The following is a 19,927-nucleotide window of genomic DNA, read 5'->3' as shown; positions in this document are numbered from 1 at the left end:
CCTTCGATATTATTCTGTCCGCCAACCGACAGGTGGGGACAACGACTCATAATGAAGATCGAAGCAACAAAACACTAGGAAGTACTGCAAGATTGTTGCTATTAATATGAAGCTTTTGTACACTTCACTTGACAGTCTGCTTTTCATTCTCGATGAATGAGAGTATCCGGCATGGGTGGACAAATGATAGATGAACATGCGCGAGGAACACCCAGAACGAGCGATTTCCTCAAATATTAGCTTAGCTGGAGTAGCTCTCAGTGTTTAACTGTCAAATTAATACTCTACTGAACTATTTAACTCACTGTTTGTAGATTCAACTTATGTAGAACTCATCTTAAAGGATGAATATTTAACGAGATTTTAACGATTAGGTTTGCCTTTAAACATCTAAGTTACTCACAGACTGCAACTCTTCCGGATCCTCAGTAATCTTCAGAGAAGGTGAGACTGGGAAAAATATGTGATATTTACAGCTAAAAACGAATTGGGATCATAGTTTTATATTAAACGTCTGTCCTCTCTTGTCTGCCTGCTATTATGATTTCAGGTAAAATGTTGACATTTCGTTTTAGCATTTTAGTCTATTAACATTACATTTAGTTGTTTATTAATTTAGTCACTTGTAAATACTCTTTACAACTGACATTGTTTACGCTTAAGTTGCGGAATATTTTACGTTACTCTTAAAAAAAAAAAAAAAACAGTTCACCCGTAAGTGATAACGTTAAATATATAATTATTTACTCATCGTCATGTTCTTGTTTGACTTTATTTATTTCGTCTAAAGGAGATGTAAAGCAAAATGACAGCCTCAGTCACCATTAACCGTAAGGAAAAAGAAACGAAATTGAATAGTACCCAAGGTGTCTGTGTTTCCACAGAAGATATAAAGTCTGACTGTGAATGATGACACACTTTTCATTTTAGGGTGAACTAGTCTATCCCTTTAAATGTCCTCAATTTTGCAAACTGCAGGGTTAATGTTTGATTTCTTGGTCAGAGACACTATATTGTGTGAACACTACATAACTGTTGTAGCAGCTTGCTTGTCAGCCCCAGCTGGGACAACATTGTATTTCAACATCTGTCTGCTCTTTGCCCCTTTCTTTCTCATGTCACCCCAGTCTGTCCTGGTCTCCTCGTGAGAGGCTGTCATCATGGCATCAGTCAAGCTGAAGTACCTCTCTCTGGGGGTTCTGGTGTTCCAGACCACGTCCCTGGTGCTCACCATGCGTTACTCGCGCACCTTGCAGGGTGAAGGACCACGTTACCTGGCCTCTTCTGCAGTGGTGGTGGCAGAGTTCCTCAAGATCCTCACTTGTGTGGGACTCGTCTTCAAAGATCACAGTAAGTTTTGTGGGGCTTCCTTCCTCCAAGATTGCTCAGATATCTTTTTTCTTAAGGCACCACAGTATCTTAGAAAATCATTCTAATCATTTGACTGTAAATGCAGTGAGAAATTCCTTTTTGTCAATGCCCTGCATTTCCCTTCAACATGACCGAAATAGACTAAAGAAACAAAACAAAACAGAATGTATAATTCTACCCGATAATTTTTGCATTGACATTATACCTCAGATTGTAAATATTTCTCAAATATTTGATACCACTAGCCTGGAAAATTTTGCTAAATCCAATCATTACTTTTTTATTGTAAGTGCTGATAATTTTCAAAAATCATTTTCTATTTTGTGTGAAATATACACTACCATTAAAAAGTCTTCGTTTGGTAAAAAAACATATATATATATATATAAAATTGTTATTGTTTTTTTGTTTGTTTGTTTGTTTGTTTTTAAAGAAGTCTTAATTTCCTGTGGTGGCAAAGCTCCGGTCTTCAGTGTCCTGTGATCCTACAGAAATGATTCTTATATGCTGATTTAAACATTTCTTATCATGGTTGTGCTGCTTAATATTTTTGTGATTAAAAGAACATAATTTATTTGAAATGAAAAGCTTCATTGGCTGGAATGGCTGTGAGTATGATTTATTATCTCCAGGTAACTGTAGTGTCTGTGTGAAACAGGTTACAGTGGCCGAGCACTGAGCAGTATTCTGAGACAGGAAATTCTACACAAGCCTGTAGAGACGCTGAAGCTGGCGATTCCATCAGGGATCTACACGCTACAGAATAACCTGCTCTACGTAGCACTGTCCAACCTTGATGCAGCTACCTATCAGGTAAGCCACTATCCATCTATTATTTGCCTTATTTTTTTATGGCTGTCATTCTTATGTTTTTTTTTTTTTTAATCCTGTACACTTCTAGGTGACATACCAGTTGAAAATCCTTACCACAGCCCTGTTTTCTGTGTTTATGCTGGGCCGCAGGCTTGGGGTGTACCAGTGGTTGTCTCTACTAATTCTTATGGCCGGCATTGCACTTGTACAGGTAAGATACCTTGATTAGAGTTTACCTGCTAAAAAATACTCAGTTTTGTTATAGTCTTTGATGTATTCATGTAATTCATGATTGTTTGTTCGTACAGTGGCCAGGAGACTCCCCGTCAGACCCTCAAAAACAGCAGCTGACTGCAGGCTCACAGTTTGTTGGGCTGGTGGCTGTGTTGGTGGCCTGTTGCTCTAGTGGGTTTGCTGGTGTTTACTTTGAGAAGATCCTTAAAGAGACCAAGCAGAGTGTTTGGGTCCGAAACATCCAGCTTGGTAAGTATGTTCAAAAGAAAATGGCTCTTATATTAGCCTGAGCATCACTATATTGAGTTCAAGTGGGTCAGTTATGCATAAAGAAATAGTTCATTCAAAAACGGGAATGTATTACCATCAGGCCATCCAGGATGTAGATGAGTTTGTTTCTTCATCAAAAGAGATTTGGACAAATGTAGCATTACATCACATGCTCACCAGTGGGTCCTCTGCAGTGAATGGGTGCCGTTAGATTGAGAGTGCAAACAGCTGATTAAAACATCAATAATAGACAAGCAATCCGCATGACTCCAGACTATCAATTAATGTCTTGTGAAGTTGTGGTTTTAGTATAATCAGAACCTCTCACTAAGGGCACAGGTTTTATACTGGGTAGAAATATATGATGCTTTTCCTCAGTCTAAACATGTTTGTTAAGATCAAATTCTGACAACGTTGAGCTATGTGACACACACAACCTGTTTTTAAATTAGAAGTCTGTGTATAATCTGTATTTCCAAGAGACTATCTCAAATAAAATAAAAAAACTAGGTTTTATTTCATTCAGCAAGCTGAATACTTGCACAAAATGAATATTTATGCATGTGTGTTTTCATTCTTGCCATGTGGAATCACAGTGTAGGGTTTATTAACTGCCAATGTGTGAATGGAGTGTCTGTAGTGATTCACCTTCTAATGTGAACTTCTGTTCGTCATAGTGAACAAACCCAAAAAAACATCTCTGTTCTTCAATGAGTGCCAACATAATTTGATCATATCAAAGTTTATTATAAAAAGTTTTCTCAGAATGAAGCCATTAGTTTATTCACATGCATTTATATGCTACTGTGCAAAAGTTAAAATTAACTTTAAAAAAAGAAACACTTCAAATTCTACTAATATTTCACAATATTACTGTTTTACTGTATTTTTGATCAGATCCAGTGAACTTTTGAATGGTAGTGATTTTTTTTATTTTTTCTTTAAGTTTTGAATATATATATATATATATATATACACACACACACACACATACACATTGTGGGAAATATTAATTTGATCCCATGCTGATTTTGTAAGTTTGCCCCACTTACAAAGAAATGAAGGGTCTGTATTTTTATGGTAGGTTTATTTTAACGGATCGAGACAGAATACCAACCAAAAAATCCAGAAAAACACATTATATAAAGGTTAGAGATTGAATTTCATTCAAGTGTGTGAGATAAGTATTTGATCCCCTACCAACCAGCAAGAATTCTGGCTCCCACAGATTGTTTATGTGCCAATGTGGAACACAGATTAGTCTTGTCACTTTAAGAAGCTACTCATAATTTCATCTCAATAGATGTTTAAGACACCATGTCCACACAATCTGTATCTTCCATACCAACCTCTCCCACCACCATGGGCAAGACCAAAGAGCTGTCAAAGGATGTCAGAGACAAGACTGTAGATCTGCACAAGGCTGGAATGGGCTACAAGATCATCAGCAAGAAGCTTGAGAAAGATACGTGGTGCGATTATTCGGAAATGGAAGAAATACGAAATAACTATCAGTCGGCCCTGGTCTGGAGCTCCATACAGGATCTTGCCTCATGAGGTAAGGATGATCATGAGAAAGGTGAGGGATCAGCCCAAAACTTCATGGGAGGAGCTTGTTAGTGGTCTTAAAGCAGTTGGGACCACAGTCACCAATAAAAACATTGGTAACACACTACACCTGCAATTTCCTAATGCTCAAGAAAGCATATGTACAGGCTCGTTTAAAGTTTGTCAAAGAACATCTTAATTCAGAGAAGGCTTAGGAGAAAGTGCTGTGGGCAGATGAGACCAAAATTGAGCTCTTAACTTACTCATTAGCTTACTCGGCTGTGTTTGGAGGGAGAGAAATGCTGTCTTCTGACCCCAAGAACACCATCCCTACAGTCAGGCACAGAGGTGGAAACATTATGCTTTGGGGCTGTTGTTCTGCTAAGGGTACAGGACGACTTCACCGCATTGAGGGCAAAATGGTCGGGCCATGTATAGGAAAATCTTGATGAGAAACTCCTTCCCTCAGCCAGAATACTGAAGATGGGTCATGAAATGGTCTTCCAGCATGACAGTTACCCGAAACATACTGCCAAGGCAACAAAAGACTGGCTCAAGCAGAAGCACATTAAGGTCATAGAGTGGCCTAGCCCATCTCCAGACCTCAATCCAAAAGAAAATCTGTGGAGGGAGCTGAAACTTCGAGTGGCCAAACGACAGCCAAGAAACCTTAAGGATTTAAAGACGATCTGTAAAGAGGAGTGGAACAAAATCCCTCCTGAGATGTGTGCAAACCTGGTGACCAATTACAAAAAAACGTACGAAGTCATGTTTTGCATGGCCATCAAATACTTATTTCGCCCCCTGAAATGCAAATCAATTTCTAACTTTTATATGATGTGTTTTTTTTCTGGATTTTTTTCTGGGTTTTCTGTCTCTATACATAAAAATAACCATAATAATTATATCTAATAGTATATGAATATAATATAGGAAACAGAAGTAAATGTTTTGCCCTCTGTGTCTTCTGTGTGAAGGCATGTTTGGCCTGGTTTTTGGGGTCTTCGGGATGTTGGCCTACGATGGTGACCGAGTCCAAGAACACGGAATGTTTCAGGGCTACAACACGCTGACCTGGATTGTAGTCGCTCTCCAGGTGAGCCTGAACACTTTTCAGTACAAGACTTGTCAGTACAAAACAAGTTTACATGTGAATCAGTACTGATAATTGCTCCATCATCAACAGCTAACAGGAAGCCAACACAAGTGATTTTCCCTTGCAACACATTAAAGTGCAACAATATAAATTGATTTTTTTTTTCACAGGCACTTGGAGGGCTCGTGATAGCTGCTGTCATCAAGTATGCTGACAACATACTGAAAGGCTTTGCTACATCACTTTCAATTATCCTCTCTACATTAATTTCATATTTCTGGCTTGAGGACTTTGAGCCTTCCAGGTAAAAAATTCCAATTCCAATTCTAAATTGACCAATCAATGCTTTAAATTCAATTGATTTAAAGTAAAAAAAAAAAAAAAAAAAAAAAAAAGGATTTTAAATTTAAAATTAAATTTCATTTCTTTTCTGTCCAGTGTGTTCTTCCTAGGCACAGTATTGGTCATAATGGCAACGTTTCTCTATGGTTATGAGAGCAAGCCGGCACCCAACCCAAGTAGAGCATGAAAAGGGGATGGTCGAGGTGAAAGTGGAGTGGAGCAAAAGGATGAAATGAGTGGAAAGACAGAGAAGAGAAGAGGAGACATAGAGAGCGGGAAAAAATGATTGATTCAAGGTTTGGATAAACAGGCTGGGCCACTGCTGTGCAGTGCTGAGCTGAAGTACACTGGGTGAAATGCTCTGCGTCTTGGGTTTCAGTGAAACTCACATTTAACGTGAAAAACAATAATCAACCCTGATCACATTAATTGGTGATGGATAAAAACACTTCATAATGTGCCATTTTCAAATCTTGCTGGATGCGCTGAGACCATTTTTTGGATGATCAGGACTTGAACCTTGAGTACAAAACTTGTTTGGCTCTTCTTGGCCATTTAATATCCATTCATCTTCAAGGTGCAATGGCTGCTTTTGGTTTGCAAAAGTGGCCTGCAGTAATTTGCTACAAATGAAACTTGAATCTCAACAATGGATGTTACTGAGGGGGTCGTTGCATCACTGTATTTTTGTGTCATTATTCAAACTTCTTAAGTCCTAAAAAATATTTTATGCTATTTTAATAGACTGGGTTGCTTCGTTAGTTTCTGTGCCATAGGAACTGAGGGAATAAGGGATCCTTTGTGAATAGAATGTAAACTTTTGATATTATAATAATGAAAATGATAACAATAATTATGATGATGCTAGCCGGTCAGTTTGTGGGGATGTTGTGATTACAGATTACCTCTGTCACAAGGCAACAAAGAATACTTGAGTTACTCCAATATATATGCAAGGAAGTGCTTTTTTTTATCAACTTTGCACTATGTGTGAAGCTACAGTATATTAGTATCTGGTGCGGAGTAATATTAAATCAGGTGTATAATTGTCTTTTTTTTTATTTTATTTTTTTCCAAACAAAACACATTTTCACCAGGGCAGCCCAAAATTTAAAAGAAAAGGCTTGGCTTTTTTTTTCCTTTTTTCAAAAGATGTAAAAACAATGCATGCAGTCACCGTTTGAAAAAAAAAGTAATTAATTAAAAAGGAAAAGAGATTTTACAGTTCGGATGCTCTAGCTGCCCCAGTCCTTCAGAACACACTGTGAACCTCAAAATCAATAAACTCTACATTGACCTCCGAAGACCAGCATTGGTAATGTTGTTTTTGAAGTCTGTACATCCCTAATGGCATCATTAATTCAGTTTATACAAATCCAGTGGCTTTAATGCTCAAGCGAACCGATTCATTTTTGATAATGAAGCAGTCACTCCACTGTAATTTGTGCAGGTGCAGGACTCTCTAAGGAAGAGGAGGCGTTTCAAAGAAGGCAGCGGTTGGGTGTTTGTTGTGCTTTTGTTTCTGGATGTGTGTGTGAAATCTCAGTAGGAAGGTCTGGATGGTTTTCACCTCTCTAATGAGTAGCAGTGGGAGTTGGTGTTTGCAGCACTGTTTAAATCTTTTTCTTCCCCTCCCTCGACTCCTTCGCTCCCAGGTGAGCAGAACAGTGAATTAGCAGACAGCTCCAGACGTTCTTAAGCTTAGAGTGTAGAAATGTAAGCAGCTGAAGTTCCCTCATTTCCACTGCAGCAGAATTCACAGTCCAGATTATGCTCAGTGGAATTAAGAAGTCTTCTATCTCTTCTTAATTGATGCCGTGCTGAATAGCAGACATCTGATGGTTGGAGCTTTCTGCTTCCTTCAAATCAACTTTGAATAAATATGAGTGAGCTAAAAGGCGATGTTAAATTCAGCTGTAGACCTTCTGAGGTCGTACATTCAAGCACATCAGCTTCTCTTCTTTTGAAACATTGTGTATCTATAATTACAATGTAAAGGTTGCTGCTCTACCGGAGCGAGACTGGCTCTATATAGCTCTGATGTTTTCCACTTACAGAGAACTTTTAAAAGAGAACGTTGGAGCTAAGTTATCGGAATAGTTGAATAGTCTTTGATCTCAACAGCCTTTTAGGGATATTCCACCTGAAAAATTAACGATAAATTACAGTTTTGTCATTTTATTCACTTTCATGTGGTTCCAAACTTGTAAGCATTATTTGGTCTGCAGAAGAATGTTTTGAAGAACATTGGGAACCAAACAACATTGGATCTCAATGTGTTCCATTTATAGGGACGAAAAAATAAATCTTTTTCATTTATGTTCCACAAAAGAATGTCATACAGGTTTGGAATGACATGAGGGTTCGTGAATTATGACAAGTTTTATTTTTGGGTGGAGTATCCATTTATGTATACCAGGAGTATGGTTTCTTTTCTTTGATACTTGAGTCTGAGGTTTTAAGGCAAATGTCAATATCAAATTAAAAGGGACAGTTCACCCAAATTATCTGTGGAACGCAAAAGAAGATATTTTGAGAATTTTTTGAGAGTTTTTTTGTCTACACAATGAAAGTCAGTGGCGTCCAGTGTTTTGTTTCTCTGGATGGAAATATATCAGATAATATATTACATGGAATGAACAAAAGTCATACAGGTTTGGAGTGATATGAGTAAAAATGTAAAAGTAAAAAAAAAAAGTAAAAATTTGAATGAATTGTCCCTTTAAGTGTCTCCAGGGCCAGTCAAGAACCAAGTATCTCTATAAAGGCAGCAGTGTGGATTTAAGGCAAATTGACTTGATTTAAAAACCTGCTTCCCACAGCCTGCTACTTAGAGGGGATCACCACTAATGGTGGTCCTTGCTTGGGCCTCCACATTAGCACTTGTGCGTCATTAGCATTGGGTTTACCCAGAGCATTAGGGGGGATCGGTTCCATATGAGTCAACACCTTGGGCTGGTCCTGGTGCACCCGGCCGGTGAGTCTTGCTCGAGAGCCCAGTGGCTTGGAGGGGTCCACAGCGATGTCTACTTTCATCCTCCACTTAACTGTCTGCAGGAGGATCTTTTCCTGTGTGGCCATATTTAAAGCCACCAGCCAAGTGGTGAAGCTCTGGTCGCGTTTGATCCGCGTGAGCAAAGCCACGTTGCTCTCGCTCACTGGTATGGCCCATGTTACGCTGGGGTAGAAGTTATCATTCATGCTGACAGTGAAGCATGAAGGTTTGGAGGTGGGGCCGGAGAGGGTCACAGTTTCTGTCGTGTTTCCGTACCATGGGTAACTCACGCCGTCCGAGTCGCTGATGGCCTTCACCAGTCCTTCCCGTAACTCTGGCAGCTCCCAGCTTGACCTGTGGAAGTGAACGTTTAGTGGTTAATCAAACAACCGCAGTTGTGCTGTTGAATATGTAAGTGTACAAAGATGCTGAGTCCAAGTGCAGTAATGATAATTGGGGTTAATGATGACATTCATTATCAGGGTCCCAGCTGCCAGTGTTAAATGACTCAGTGTGAGAGGATGTTAATGCGTCTGGGTGTTGTTGGGTATGACCTGACACTGGCATTTCTTCTTCTGTACGGCGCCATCTGTGTCACAGAAAACCCCACGCAACCACCCGCTCAGACAGTAATACACACCCCCACACACATGTCCACACCTCCACACAGACAGGCCCCCCAGGCAGCATCAGAAGGGCCCACGTCACGCGTCACAGGGCTCGTGGGTGGGTGCGAGTATGTCTCGATCTCGTTTTCCTTCTGTGTCTTTATTTATAAATTAGGCAGTCAGCACGTAATTGCGTTCATCTGAAATGCTTAACTCTGTTTTTTAACACCGCTATTCTGTTTTTATCCACTGCCTCTCCCCGTCTGATCCATTGACAGGCTGTGAAACTCATATGTGGGAGTATAAATGAAAGAGCAGTGTCTGATGAAGGTGCAAATACTCCTCCCCTCAGGCACTGAGCTGATGTATGCATACTCTCTGTGAATATAAATCACTGATGCACTGCACTGAAGTCATCCTTTGATTTATACCATTTAAAGACACTATTAAACTGCGTGCTACATAAATGAAAGATTTACTCACACTAACAGTGTGGCGGATAGATAAGAGACATTTTCGGTAAAGACATTCTGAAATACATTGAAAATCCTCTTCTATAATGCACTTTTCAAAATTCTAATTTAAAACCACTTTGTGTTTTTAGTTGGCTTAATGTAAAAATACCTTTTTTTGCAAATTAGACAAAAAGACCAAAAATCTCATTAAAGGGCTGAAATTCTAGAATCTAGATGTTGTTTGGCTTGTTGTTTTATTAGGCTATTACTTATATATATATATATATATATATATATATATATATATATATATATATATATATATAATTAAATGTAAATATCATGTGTCCATCTATTCAAAGTCACCACAGCATAATTTTGATCATGACGTTTAAGAAATTTTTTTATTTTTATTTTATTTTATTTAAATCTGGTATTTTGACATTTTAATGAAACAAAACTTTTTTTCAGGAGAAACTGAGTAACTTTAAGGTATCTCTTGATACTCATGAATCATGACTCAAAAGTTATGTATTTTATTACTTTCATAGTTGATAGTTACACTACTTAACGTTTTAGTAGTTGTTTGTTTATTGTTGGTTATAAACTGTTTTATAAATATGTACACTCTAAAAAAAAGACTGGGTTGTTTCAACCCAACTTTGTGTCAAATATGGAATAACCCAACTTTTGGGTTAAAAATGTTATTACAAAATTTAACCCAACAGCAGGGTTAGTCCATATTTGACCCAAAGTTGTGTTGAAACAATTCAGCATTTTTTAGAGTGTACAAAGTTACATTATGATGTTACATTTGCCAAGAAGTTGGAACTTTTTTTCTAATATTTCTATCTTAAAAAATAAAACAAAGAAAGATTTTGTAATCTTGGACATCCGTATTTGGCACTGACCAAATGGTTGCTCATCAGTGGCGAAATTTCCATTATTCTGGTTCAGTATGTGTGTTCATGGTAAAGAGTAAGTGTGTTGAAGTCATCAAACATGCACCATGCTTACATGCCGAGGTCTCCATAAGTGTTGTAGAATTCCATTTGAGTGCACGCTTGAATCCAACCCACCACCCAAGCCTCGTTCCGATGGATCGGTGGCATCACTATCCGGGCGGAGGCCTTGAAGTACGGAGTTTTATAGCGGAGCACTATGGGTGAATTCTCCTCGATCACTGTCGGGCAGTGGTCAATAGTAGCAGAGACGTCGTAAACAACGATGTTCTCGCGTTTAATTCGGGGTTTGCAGGCGACGCTCTGAAGGCAACCCATGGCTTGATATTAATTTAATTAATATAAATAAATATAATTATACACATACATTTAAATTACCGAAGAAACGTTTCAATCTAAGCTCATGTCCAGTCCAGGCGCCCAATGTAATTAGCTACTCCTCAAATGTATTTGTATTAAGAAACACACACACACACACACACACACACACACAAAAAAACAAGACATAAATCAATCAAAAGCAGGTGTTTTCCCCCAAGTCATTGCCATTTAGATATAATGAACATCAGATCTCTGTCTCGTTAATCCAGATCAACAACAGGTTGCAAGACCTCCGACCGTCTCTTGATCTCTGCTGTCCCCATGCCTGTGATTGTCAGTCGCGATCGGACTTGTGGGTTGTTCTGGGCTCCCACTTCAATCTGATATGTTCTCTTTCAAATCCACATGGCCTTTTGGCAGCTCTTCGCCCTTTCATCCGTTTCTTTCTGGTCCGAGTTTTCATGTCACAACCGGAGGCAGAAAAACAGTCAGGTGTGGCGGACCGCTCGCCTCGACAAGAGGTGGTCGCGAATCTGTTTTTCTCGATTGATGTTTGCGCTTTCAGAAAAACAAACAATCTCAAAGTATTTCATGATTTACGACAGATTAGGAACCGCGAAAAAAGTATGTTACACAGCAGAGTGATGCTCTCGATCATATCACATTTGTCGTTCCGTTATAGTGAATATTCCTTCAGTAAACAGACGTCCGCATATTAAAACACGAGGCATCCAGATGAGATTGGATAAACCGCAATAATGTGATCTTATCTGTCGGATTTAAAATAAACCGTCCCCATCCCATTCGTTGGCGTGCACACCGCGGTCGCTGTTCAGTTGCTGTGGTGCTGAATGAACGATCAGAGGCGCGTGGGAGTACCAGTGCGCGCTCGAGTCCTCCTCACGTAGCTACTCTCCGTTCTTCATCTTGGGTTCTCCGTAAATCAAAACTAGAAATAACTTTGCAGTACAATAGTGCTATAATGTAATGCGTGACTCAAGATTGATACCCAGAGTTTTGGACCTGTTGATGTTTCTGGATCTTATTGAAAACGTGTAGTCTCAGATAGTATAATAGTATCCTATCTTGGAAGTTACGCGTGCGGATAGAGTATAATCAGTGTTTAACAATGTCTCATCATTCATTAGGCTCTTGTGACATGAATAGGTTTATCTATGTAAAAGTGGAACAAAAAATGTTTGGATGGAGGCGTCTTAAAAAAAATGTTTTGTTTAGGTATATAAATGTGTAGGCTAAACCGTGCACATTACAATAATCACTACAGTAAGATTACATGTTAATCACTGTAAACGCTAAAGATCGTTTTCACCTGAAGTTGCTATAGCAACAGTACGCTGCTTGATCGATTTCTGTAGAATCAGTATCCTACGACAAAAGATATGTAGCCTGTTGTCTATGTACATTTCTATTTTACATTTAAACTTCAAGAATATCTATCCATCAACAAGCTTTTTCTGTCTGTCTGTGTCTATCTGTCTGTCTGTCTATTTGTCTGTGTCTGTCTGTCTGTGTGTGTGTGTGTGTCTGTCTGTCTGTGTCTATCTGTCTGTGTCTATCTGTCTGTCTGTCTGTCTGTCTGTCTGTGTGTGTGTGTGTGTCTGTCTGTCTATCTGTCTGTCGGTCTGTTTGTCTGATAGTATAGATCCATCAAAAGAACCTTAAGGGATTCCGTCATAAAGAAAACACAGACAAGGTGGATGCAAATATGATATCAAGTAGCATTTTGTTCCTTCAAGTTTTATTGTACATGATACAGCCGACTTCATATTCAAAAGCCAGTTTTACCACTGATTTAAAGAGCTACATTTTCACTCGAGAACTGAAAATAATAATTACCTTTTGTAACTTTGATCCACATTTACCTCCCCTTCTCTCTTACATATTAGCTCCAGGGAAGATTATACAGCGTGAGAGACATGTTCCGCTTCTTAATTGATGGCTTTCTGTGTAACCATGACAACCAGAATAGATGGACTGACGTCACTAAGGCCGATCTCATGTCAAATTTATCCGTCAGGGAAACATCACTGTGAAAATTAGCTGGTGTCTTGATAAGTAAGTGTGAGGCCAGAAGAAGATGATGGTTATTAGTGAATCTGAGTTCACCCTATAGAGAAAAGTCCAAACTTGTGTAGATGAATTAATGTGTAGGGATACAGTATCTGCCACAAGAAACATGAACATTAACTTTTAGATGTCTTTCTGTCCTCATTTTACCTGTATCTGACTTGCATCTAAAAATATCCCCTATGTAGTATGAATCACAGAATCTGTTTTTTAAAGAACTTTCAGAACACTAAAGAGCACACAAAAAAACGTAACAAATAAAATTTTTCTTTCAGTACATCTCTCTAACATCACACTCTGCATTTAGCAAAATATCCAGCAGGGGGAGACATTGCTTCTGAAAAAATGTGAATGTCAATTTTGGCACGTGCTCGGATCTTCTAAAAACGTGGAGGTGGTTAAAGTTTTTGGATATTTGGATTTAAGGCAGAAAAAGGTTTCTGTAAAGTACGTCTGCATTTCTGTTACCTTCATCCATATGACACATGTACGATTGTGATGCATATTTGTAGCTGTTGTTTTGTATTTCTGAATCTATCTTGGGGTCAAAATGGCATTGGAGAGAATAAGAGAGTGAGCGATCAAGAAAGAGAGCATGAGGAGGAAAAGAGAGGAAACCGTGATCTTCAGCTCTGCTCGGCTCAGCCACTTTGGTTCTATCAGATCAGGTTTCTGGTGGAGTGAATTTGAGCTCAGGTGCAGGTAGCCTGTCTGTCTGAGATGGCCCAGTGCTAATGGAAAGGTTAAGATGGTCTGTAATCCTTACATGGGTGGGTAAATAATCCAGGCCTTCTCTGTCCTTTGCTGAGCGAGTCTAGACCACTTTAGCATCTATTCAGACTGTGTAATGTGACTCGGTGGAGGGACAAGCACGAGAATCCTCCTTTAGTAAACAGTACAACAAAACACTTAACTCTGTGTAATCTAGAGGAAACTTGGGGCTGTGGAGTAGAATGAAGAAATCCCTAAAAACATCTGAGCATTTAATGCTGTGTGTTGAATGTTCACTGGTTTGCTTGGTGTCTTTTGAGGTGACATGGAAAGTGTGTGTGTGTGTGTGTGTTACTGGATGAATTGTGGGAGGAGCTTTGAAGGTGAGGAACTCATCTGAAACCTGTTTGTATCTGACCTTTCTGCTTTAATGAAATGTCATAAAGATAAAAGAGGAGTAACGTCTATGTGTGTGTGTGTGTGTCTCGTAGGCCCTGTTTATGAGTGTCAGCTGAATAGGCCTAGATGTGTACTTTATACGTTGTCTTCCTCTTGCTCCCTCCTCTCTCTGTCTTTCTTGATGTAATAAAAGGTTGGAGATGCTGAAGCTTCATCTCTCATCACGATTCAATGCTCAGCTTCATTGCAGATGCCTGGAGACCATGACTCCTAATATAATTATGAAAAATGATAATGCTTTTTTTTTTTTTTATTTGTGAAGAAATAGAAAAAATAATGTAACCCTGACACTTGATCTACAGTTACATATTGTCACATCTGGGCCTATATTATGAAAGGTTTAATAATAATTATTTTTTTTAAATCAGTATTTTGTACTAACAAGGAATGTAGCTGGAAAAGTCAAATTTTCTTGGATTTGAACCAAAATTTTGTACAGGATTTTAGGCTATAAGCAGAGCAAAGACAAGGACAAGTGTCTGTTGAAAGACAAAACTGGAGTAAGACAGAAGGTCCTTGTGTCTTTGCAATCCTCTCTGTCTCTCATATCAGAGACTCGCATGCCTCACTTGCGTCACTTGTTCGCTTTTTTCCATTGAATTTTTTTGGTGGATATGATAGTCTATTTTTAGACGAACAACTGTTTTATTTCATTTTAAACCATTTTCAAACTTAGATTCAAAAAAGAAAAAGAAAACCACTAAATACATAGATTAGTGTAATTTATTATAAATAAAAATATTTAATTAATTATTTCTGCAATGCTTCAGGACACTTAAGGTCTCCCCAAACCCTCTTTTGCTCCTAAATAGACCCAGACACATTTAGTCAGTCAGTAGTCTGGGCCAACTAACGCTTCAGGAATCTCCTGCCTGCTCAGGGCACTTCCCACTCGGAACAACAAACCGGAGAATCAACAAACCCACCAAAACCTACAGTAAACACCACCAAAGGAGAGTAAACCGATTCACACCTATCAGTTCCAGTATTCGAAAATGTTTTCTCTTTATGCCTGAGGGTGCATAATCAACATGTAATGATGCTATTTTTGAGTTGTCCCTTGGTTAAATTGGTTTTCCTTCCATCAGCCACGGTGTGGTCATCCAGAAGTTTGCACTGTACAAACAGAGATTCTTTATGACACACACAGTGGATATACAAGCAGATGGACTATAAGTAGATTCTTCCCTTGTTTTTTTAGTGATATCTGTTTTAACAACAACAAAAACATTTATTTATTATTTAAATGCAACAAGTAACTATTAATGAGAGCTGGCCTTGGCTGGGCCGGATTTAGTCAATTGGGGGCCCAAGGCAAAATATAGGAATGGGGCCCAGTATATTTGCACACATTTTCCTAGATCAACCTTGAGGTTTCTTTTTTGTTGTAATGCTTGCTGTTGCACAGTGGTGCCCCATAATTGTGTCCAGTGTTTCTACATTTTTCATGTACATTATAATTGCTTTCTTTCATGTTGTAGACCAGGGCTATTCAAATCACATGGGTATAAAAAAACATCAACAAAAAAAACACTCGGTGTTATATGGGTGGATTTTCGCATTGGTCTGAACAAAAACTAGAGACTGGATTATTGAAAATTAACATTCATTTCTTTGCCAGTACAGTAGGAGGCGCTTTTGGAATGTCAGAAATATAGAATGAGAAAAGTGTGAAAAAATATAGCCCATATTGAGGAGGAAAGTCCACTGATCAGCATAAGCCAGTGTTCAAAGGCACCTATTTTTAGTTATTTTAACTGGAAATTTAAATCAAACTGAAAAAAAATAATGAAAAGGATTATATCAACCAAAAAAGTAACTGCGTATGTGTCCTCTACTTGGTTCCTTCTCATAAATAATTGGCATTTAAAACAATTATGAACATATAACACTGTTTCTCAATATTTAATTACAGCTTCAGGTGCATCATATTTTCATCTCCTTCAAACTGGATGCACAAAAAAGCATGTTCAACTCGGAGGGTTGTCGCGGTAATAAACACCATAAACGGCAATCATTCGCATGTCAGTGCTTAATGTGCATCTTGTATATAAAAAGCATTTAAGGGGGCCCTTGGATTTTGGGGGCCCAAGGCGGTCTCCTACCTTTTCCTAATGGGTAATATCCCTGATAGGTACCCAGTGTAAATATACACTGGCAGATAAGATAACTGAGATGAAAAAAGAGAGCGATTGTTGATCAGATCAAACAACATGTAGTTCACCCAAAAATGAAAAATTGCAAGTCATTTACTCACCCACATGTTGTTCCAGATCTCCATGATTTTCTTTTCCAGCTGATCTGAAAATAAGATATTTAGAAGAATTTTGGTAAATAGTTGCTGGTGGCCAGTGACTTCCATAGTATGGAAATGGCAATGGCTACCAGTAACTGTTTGGTTACCAACATTCTTTAAAATATATTATTTTGTATTCAACAGAAGGAAGAAATTCCCACAGGTTTGGGACAACATGAGGGTGCTATTGGAGGCTTACAAACATAAATCATGTTCTGATTTTTAGTGATGCACTATACATTTAATAATATAACATAATATAATGTACTTATACAAGACAGAAAGAATTTGGGAGATGTCGATGTGTAAAAAGTGTTTGTATATAGGTTTGATTAGTATATATGATGTCTAAAAATGTTGGTTTGCTGATTGTAAAGGTGTGTTCAGCTTTATTCACAGCTTGTGAGGCTGTATATTTAATTACAACTTCACAAATATAATGAAACCGTGTGTATATGTTGTTGTGGACACTGATGTGTCAAGAGTTACAGTAAATGATAATTCTTCTCTTTGCCGAGAATGTCAGTGACCCATGCATGGCGCATGCTTGTGCGAGTGTGCTGGTAAGTGTGTATATGCATTGTATTTGTGAGTGTGTGTGTGTTTCTGTGAGAACTATGTTGGAGTGCTTTAGCGAAGCAACGTAGCGTGCAGTTCAGGAGTGATGTGGGCTGAGCCGACCTGACCGAGCCCCGGCCCTCCACTAATCCTGCCGTTTTCAGGAGCCCTGGCCCGTACTTGATGAGCTTGGGTAAGAAAAGGGGCAGCTCTTTCTCCCGCTCGCTTTTCCCTCTTTCGTTCCCTCTCATTCTTTCATTCCCTCTCACTTTTTCTCATGCACCCCCTCTCAAACACCAGCCCTGCCTGGAGCCAGTCTGCTAAATGAATGAATCCCAAGTGTTGACACAGCAGTTCTCTCTCTCTCTTCCTTCACATCTCTCTCTCTGCTCTGACAGATATAGCAGAGGTGGACACCAAGTTAAATTTCAATTTCCATCAAACATACACACACACAAAAATAAGTAAAGAAAAAAAAAAAGGTGTGTATTTTGTGATTCGAATTAGGTGAGTTGTGGGACTTAAATTAATAGACACACAGTGCTTCATAATGTGTGGAACACTTAGAAATGTATGAATGTCATTGCATTAAATTACAAAATATCAACCCAAGGGAAATATTTTAAAGAACGATAGCACTTTTTTCTAGCATTTCACAAAAGTTAGTTCTGAGAAATGAACTTGAATGCAAACGCAATTTGTTTTAATATTCTAATGCAATGCTATTTTAAATGTGTCTTAAAGAGAAAATTCACCTAAACATGTAAATTTGGTTATCATTTACTCCAAATCATGTGTATCCGTGCATGCATCTCTTTTTTTTTCTGTTTTTGCCCCGGACCCACACAGGAAATGTATGAATGTCACTGTATTAAATAAAATATCAACCCAAGTGAAATATATTTTAAAGAATGTTAGCACAAGCATACTTTTAAAGCAAAAAGTTTCACAAAGGTGATGGATAAAAGAAAACCCCTTTAAGTTTCCAAATAACACACCAACATTTTTGCTGTGCCTTTGCTTGAGGTTGCATAATGTCCATGGGAAACTAACATGTATTTTACTTTGGGACATTAAATTGTAACAGACAATTTAATTCAATGCAGCCTCAAACAATGCCCTTAGGAAGGGATTTATAATACTGTATATTCCTTTGTTGTTGAAACCACTTTGTGTATATGTTCATGCAGACACGTAAGCATTACAAACCAAGTTAAATTTATTACACACTTTTTCCCAAAAGAGTTGTCAGGCTGTGTATCTCTGGTGTGTGTGATAAGAGAGTAATATTACGGGGATTACCATGAGATGGTAGGCCTGGGGCTAGTGGATGAGGGTGCGGGGGAGGAGGGGCTGTTTCCTGGCTGTAGCCCTTGTTTGTCTGCCTGACCTAGCAACACAAGGGGCAGATCCTGCTTGGATACAACCCTGATCCCACGCCTGTCTGAAGCTGTTAGCCATCCGCTCTGTTCGGCTAACTGGGTTTAGCGAGTCTGGGCACAGGGAGGGGTGTGGGCTGGGGCCGCCGCATGCTTTGTGCTTTGGGCAGTGGTGAATGCTGTTATGGCTTATGACTCTGGTCTTATTCATCCTGCCATTTCTTTCTTATCAGTCAGAGCTGAACATTGTCTGTCCAGTGGTTCATATCACTCTTGTTTTTTTGTTGTTTTTTTTTGCTCGCTCCTACCCAAATATGCATGCACTTAACTGTTTTAAGTTGTTTATTGGCTATTTATTTAGAAAACTTCCTTGAGCTTAGGCTGAGAGTGAAAAGGTCCCGGGTAACTTTCTACCTCCTGAGATGCCTTGTGTTGAAAAGCAAAGCCCTGGTAATGCCTGATTTATTTAAAGCTGATAAGAACTCTATGTGCATGCTGTTATTGTCTTTCTGTCATTTGATCTGTAAAATCCTGGGTGAGAAGTTGATGTTGTGTGCTATGATGCTGTACTAGCACACGTCCCTCAGTAGTCTCAATCTGGAGAATACAAATAAACCAGCAGTATTGTTTTTAAACCTTCTGTAAAGCTTTCACAGCTCAATTGCTGTTTTTAAAGGCCCGTTTTTATTTTCAATTGGTGGATTGAGAGGTAGTTTGGGAATTCGGTTACAGCTTTTCTGTGTGTTGTTTCTGTCCTGGATACACAGTGAATCCATAGGCAAACTGGGAGAGAGAGAGAGAGAGAGAGAGATAGAGAGAAAGATCAAAGATAGAACTTGCAATGAGCAGTCAGTTGATTTTTTTTGTCATACTTTGCATTGTAAAAAAATTAGCCTGCTAAAATTAAAACCTTAATATTGGTTTCTGCCTTTTTCAAGTAAAATCAAAGTGATGGAAACATGTTAATCTGCAAAAAAAAAGTTTATTGCACTATTGAAATGGAAAATGGAAAAAATTATTACAATTTAAATATGTGCATTCAAATGTTTAAACACAATATCGTAATGATGTATGTATATATATATAGAGAGAGAGAGAGAGAGAGAGAGAGAGAGAAAGAGGCTATACTTTAAGAGTTCGGATGCAAAAGCCTCTAAGTGCCATCAGAAATGTTTTTATCAGGCTCCCATATTTATGTTCAGTTATTTCAATTTAATGGTAAAGAAAGTGACCATTACATTGCCATTAAAGTAAAATGACTGAGCCTTTATATATGTGTGTGTGTATATGTGACAGTGTATATGTATGTATATATATATATATATATATATATATATATATATATATATATATATATATATATATATATATATATATATATATATATATATATATATATATAATAACAGTGAACAAAAATG

The 19,927-nt window shown here is 38.3% G+C and overlaps 2 protein-coding genes across 2 annotated transcripts; one reads left to right on the top strand and one right to left on the bottom strand.

Annotated features, from left to right (window-relative positions):
• The first annotated feature begins 45 nt into the window (after positions 1-45).
• LOC128018772 (UDP-N-acetylglucosamine transporter-like) lies at positions 46-6,978 on the top strand. Its single transcript, XM_052604524.1, has 8 exons — positions 46-444; positions 1,128-1,350; positions 2,030-2,184; positions 2,273-2,395; positions 2,493-2,667; positions 5,214-5,332; positions 5,503-5,636; positions 5,771-6,978. Exons 2-8 carry the CDS (start codon positions 1,161-1,163, stop codon positions 5,859-5,861), a joined length of 987 nt encoding a protein of 328 aa, XP_052460484.1. The 5' UTR covers positions 46-444; positions 1,128-1,160; the 3' UTR covers positions 5,862-6,978.
• Positions 6,979-8,384: 1,406 nt separating this feature from the next.
• On the bottom strand, positions 8,385-15,430 carry LOC128018775 (protein FAM78B-like). Its single transcript, XM_052604529.1, has 2 exons — positions 10,750-15,430; positions 8,385-9,023 (listed from the first exon to the last, which is right to left on the bottom strand). Exons 1-2 carry the CDS (start codon positions 11,010-11,012, stop codon positions 8,501-8,503), a joined length of 786 nt encoding a protein of 261 aa, XP_052460489.1. The 5' UTR covers positions 11,013-15,430; the 3' UTR covers positions 8,385-8,500.
• Positions 15,431-19,927: the final 4,497 nt, after the last annotated feature.

The sequence above is a fragment of the Carassius gibelio genome, chromosome A8 (genome assembly GCF_023724105.1).
Source record: "Carassius gibelio isolate Cgi1373 ecotype wild population from Czech Republic chromosome A8, carGib1.2-hapl.c, whole genome shotgun sequence".
NCBI classification, from domain to species: Eukaryota; Metazoa; Chordata; class Actinopteri; order Cypriniformes; family Cyprinidae; genus Carassius; species Carassius gibelio.
This window is presented reverse-complemented; position numbering and strand designations above follow the sequence as displayed.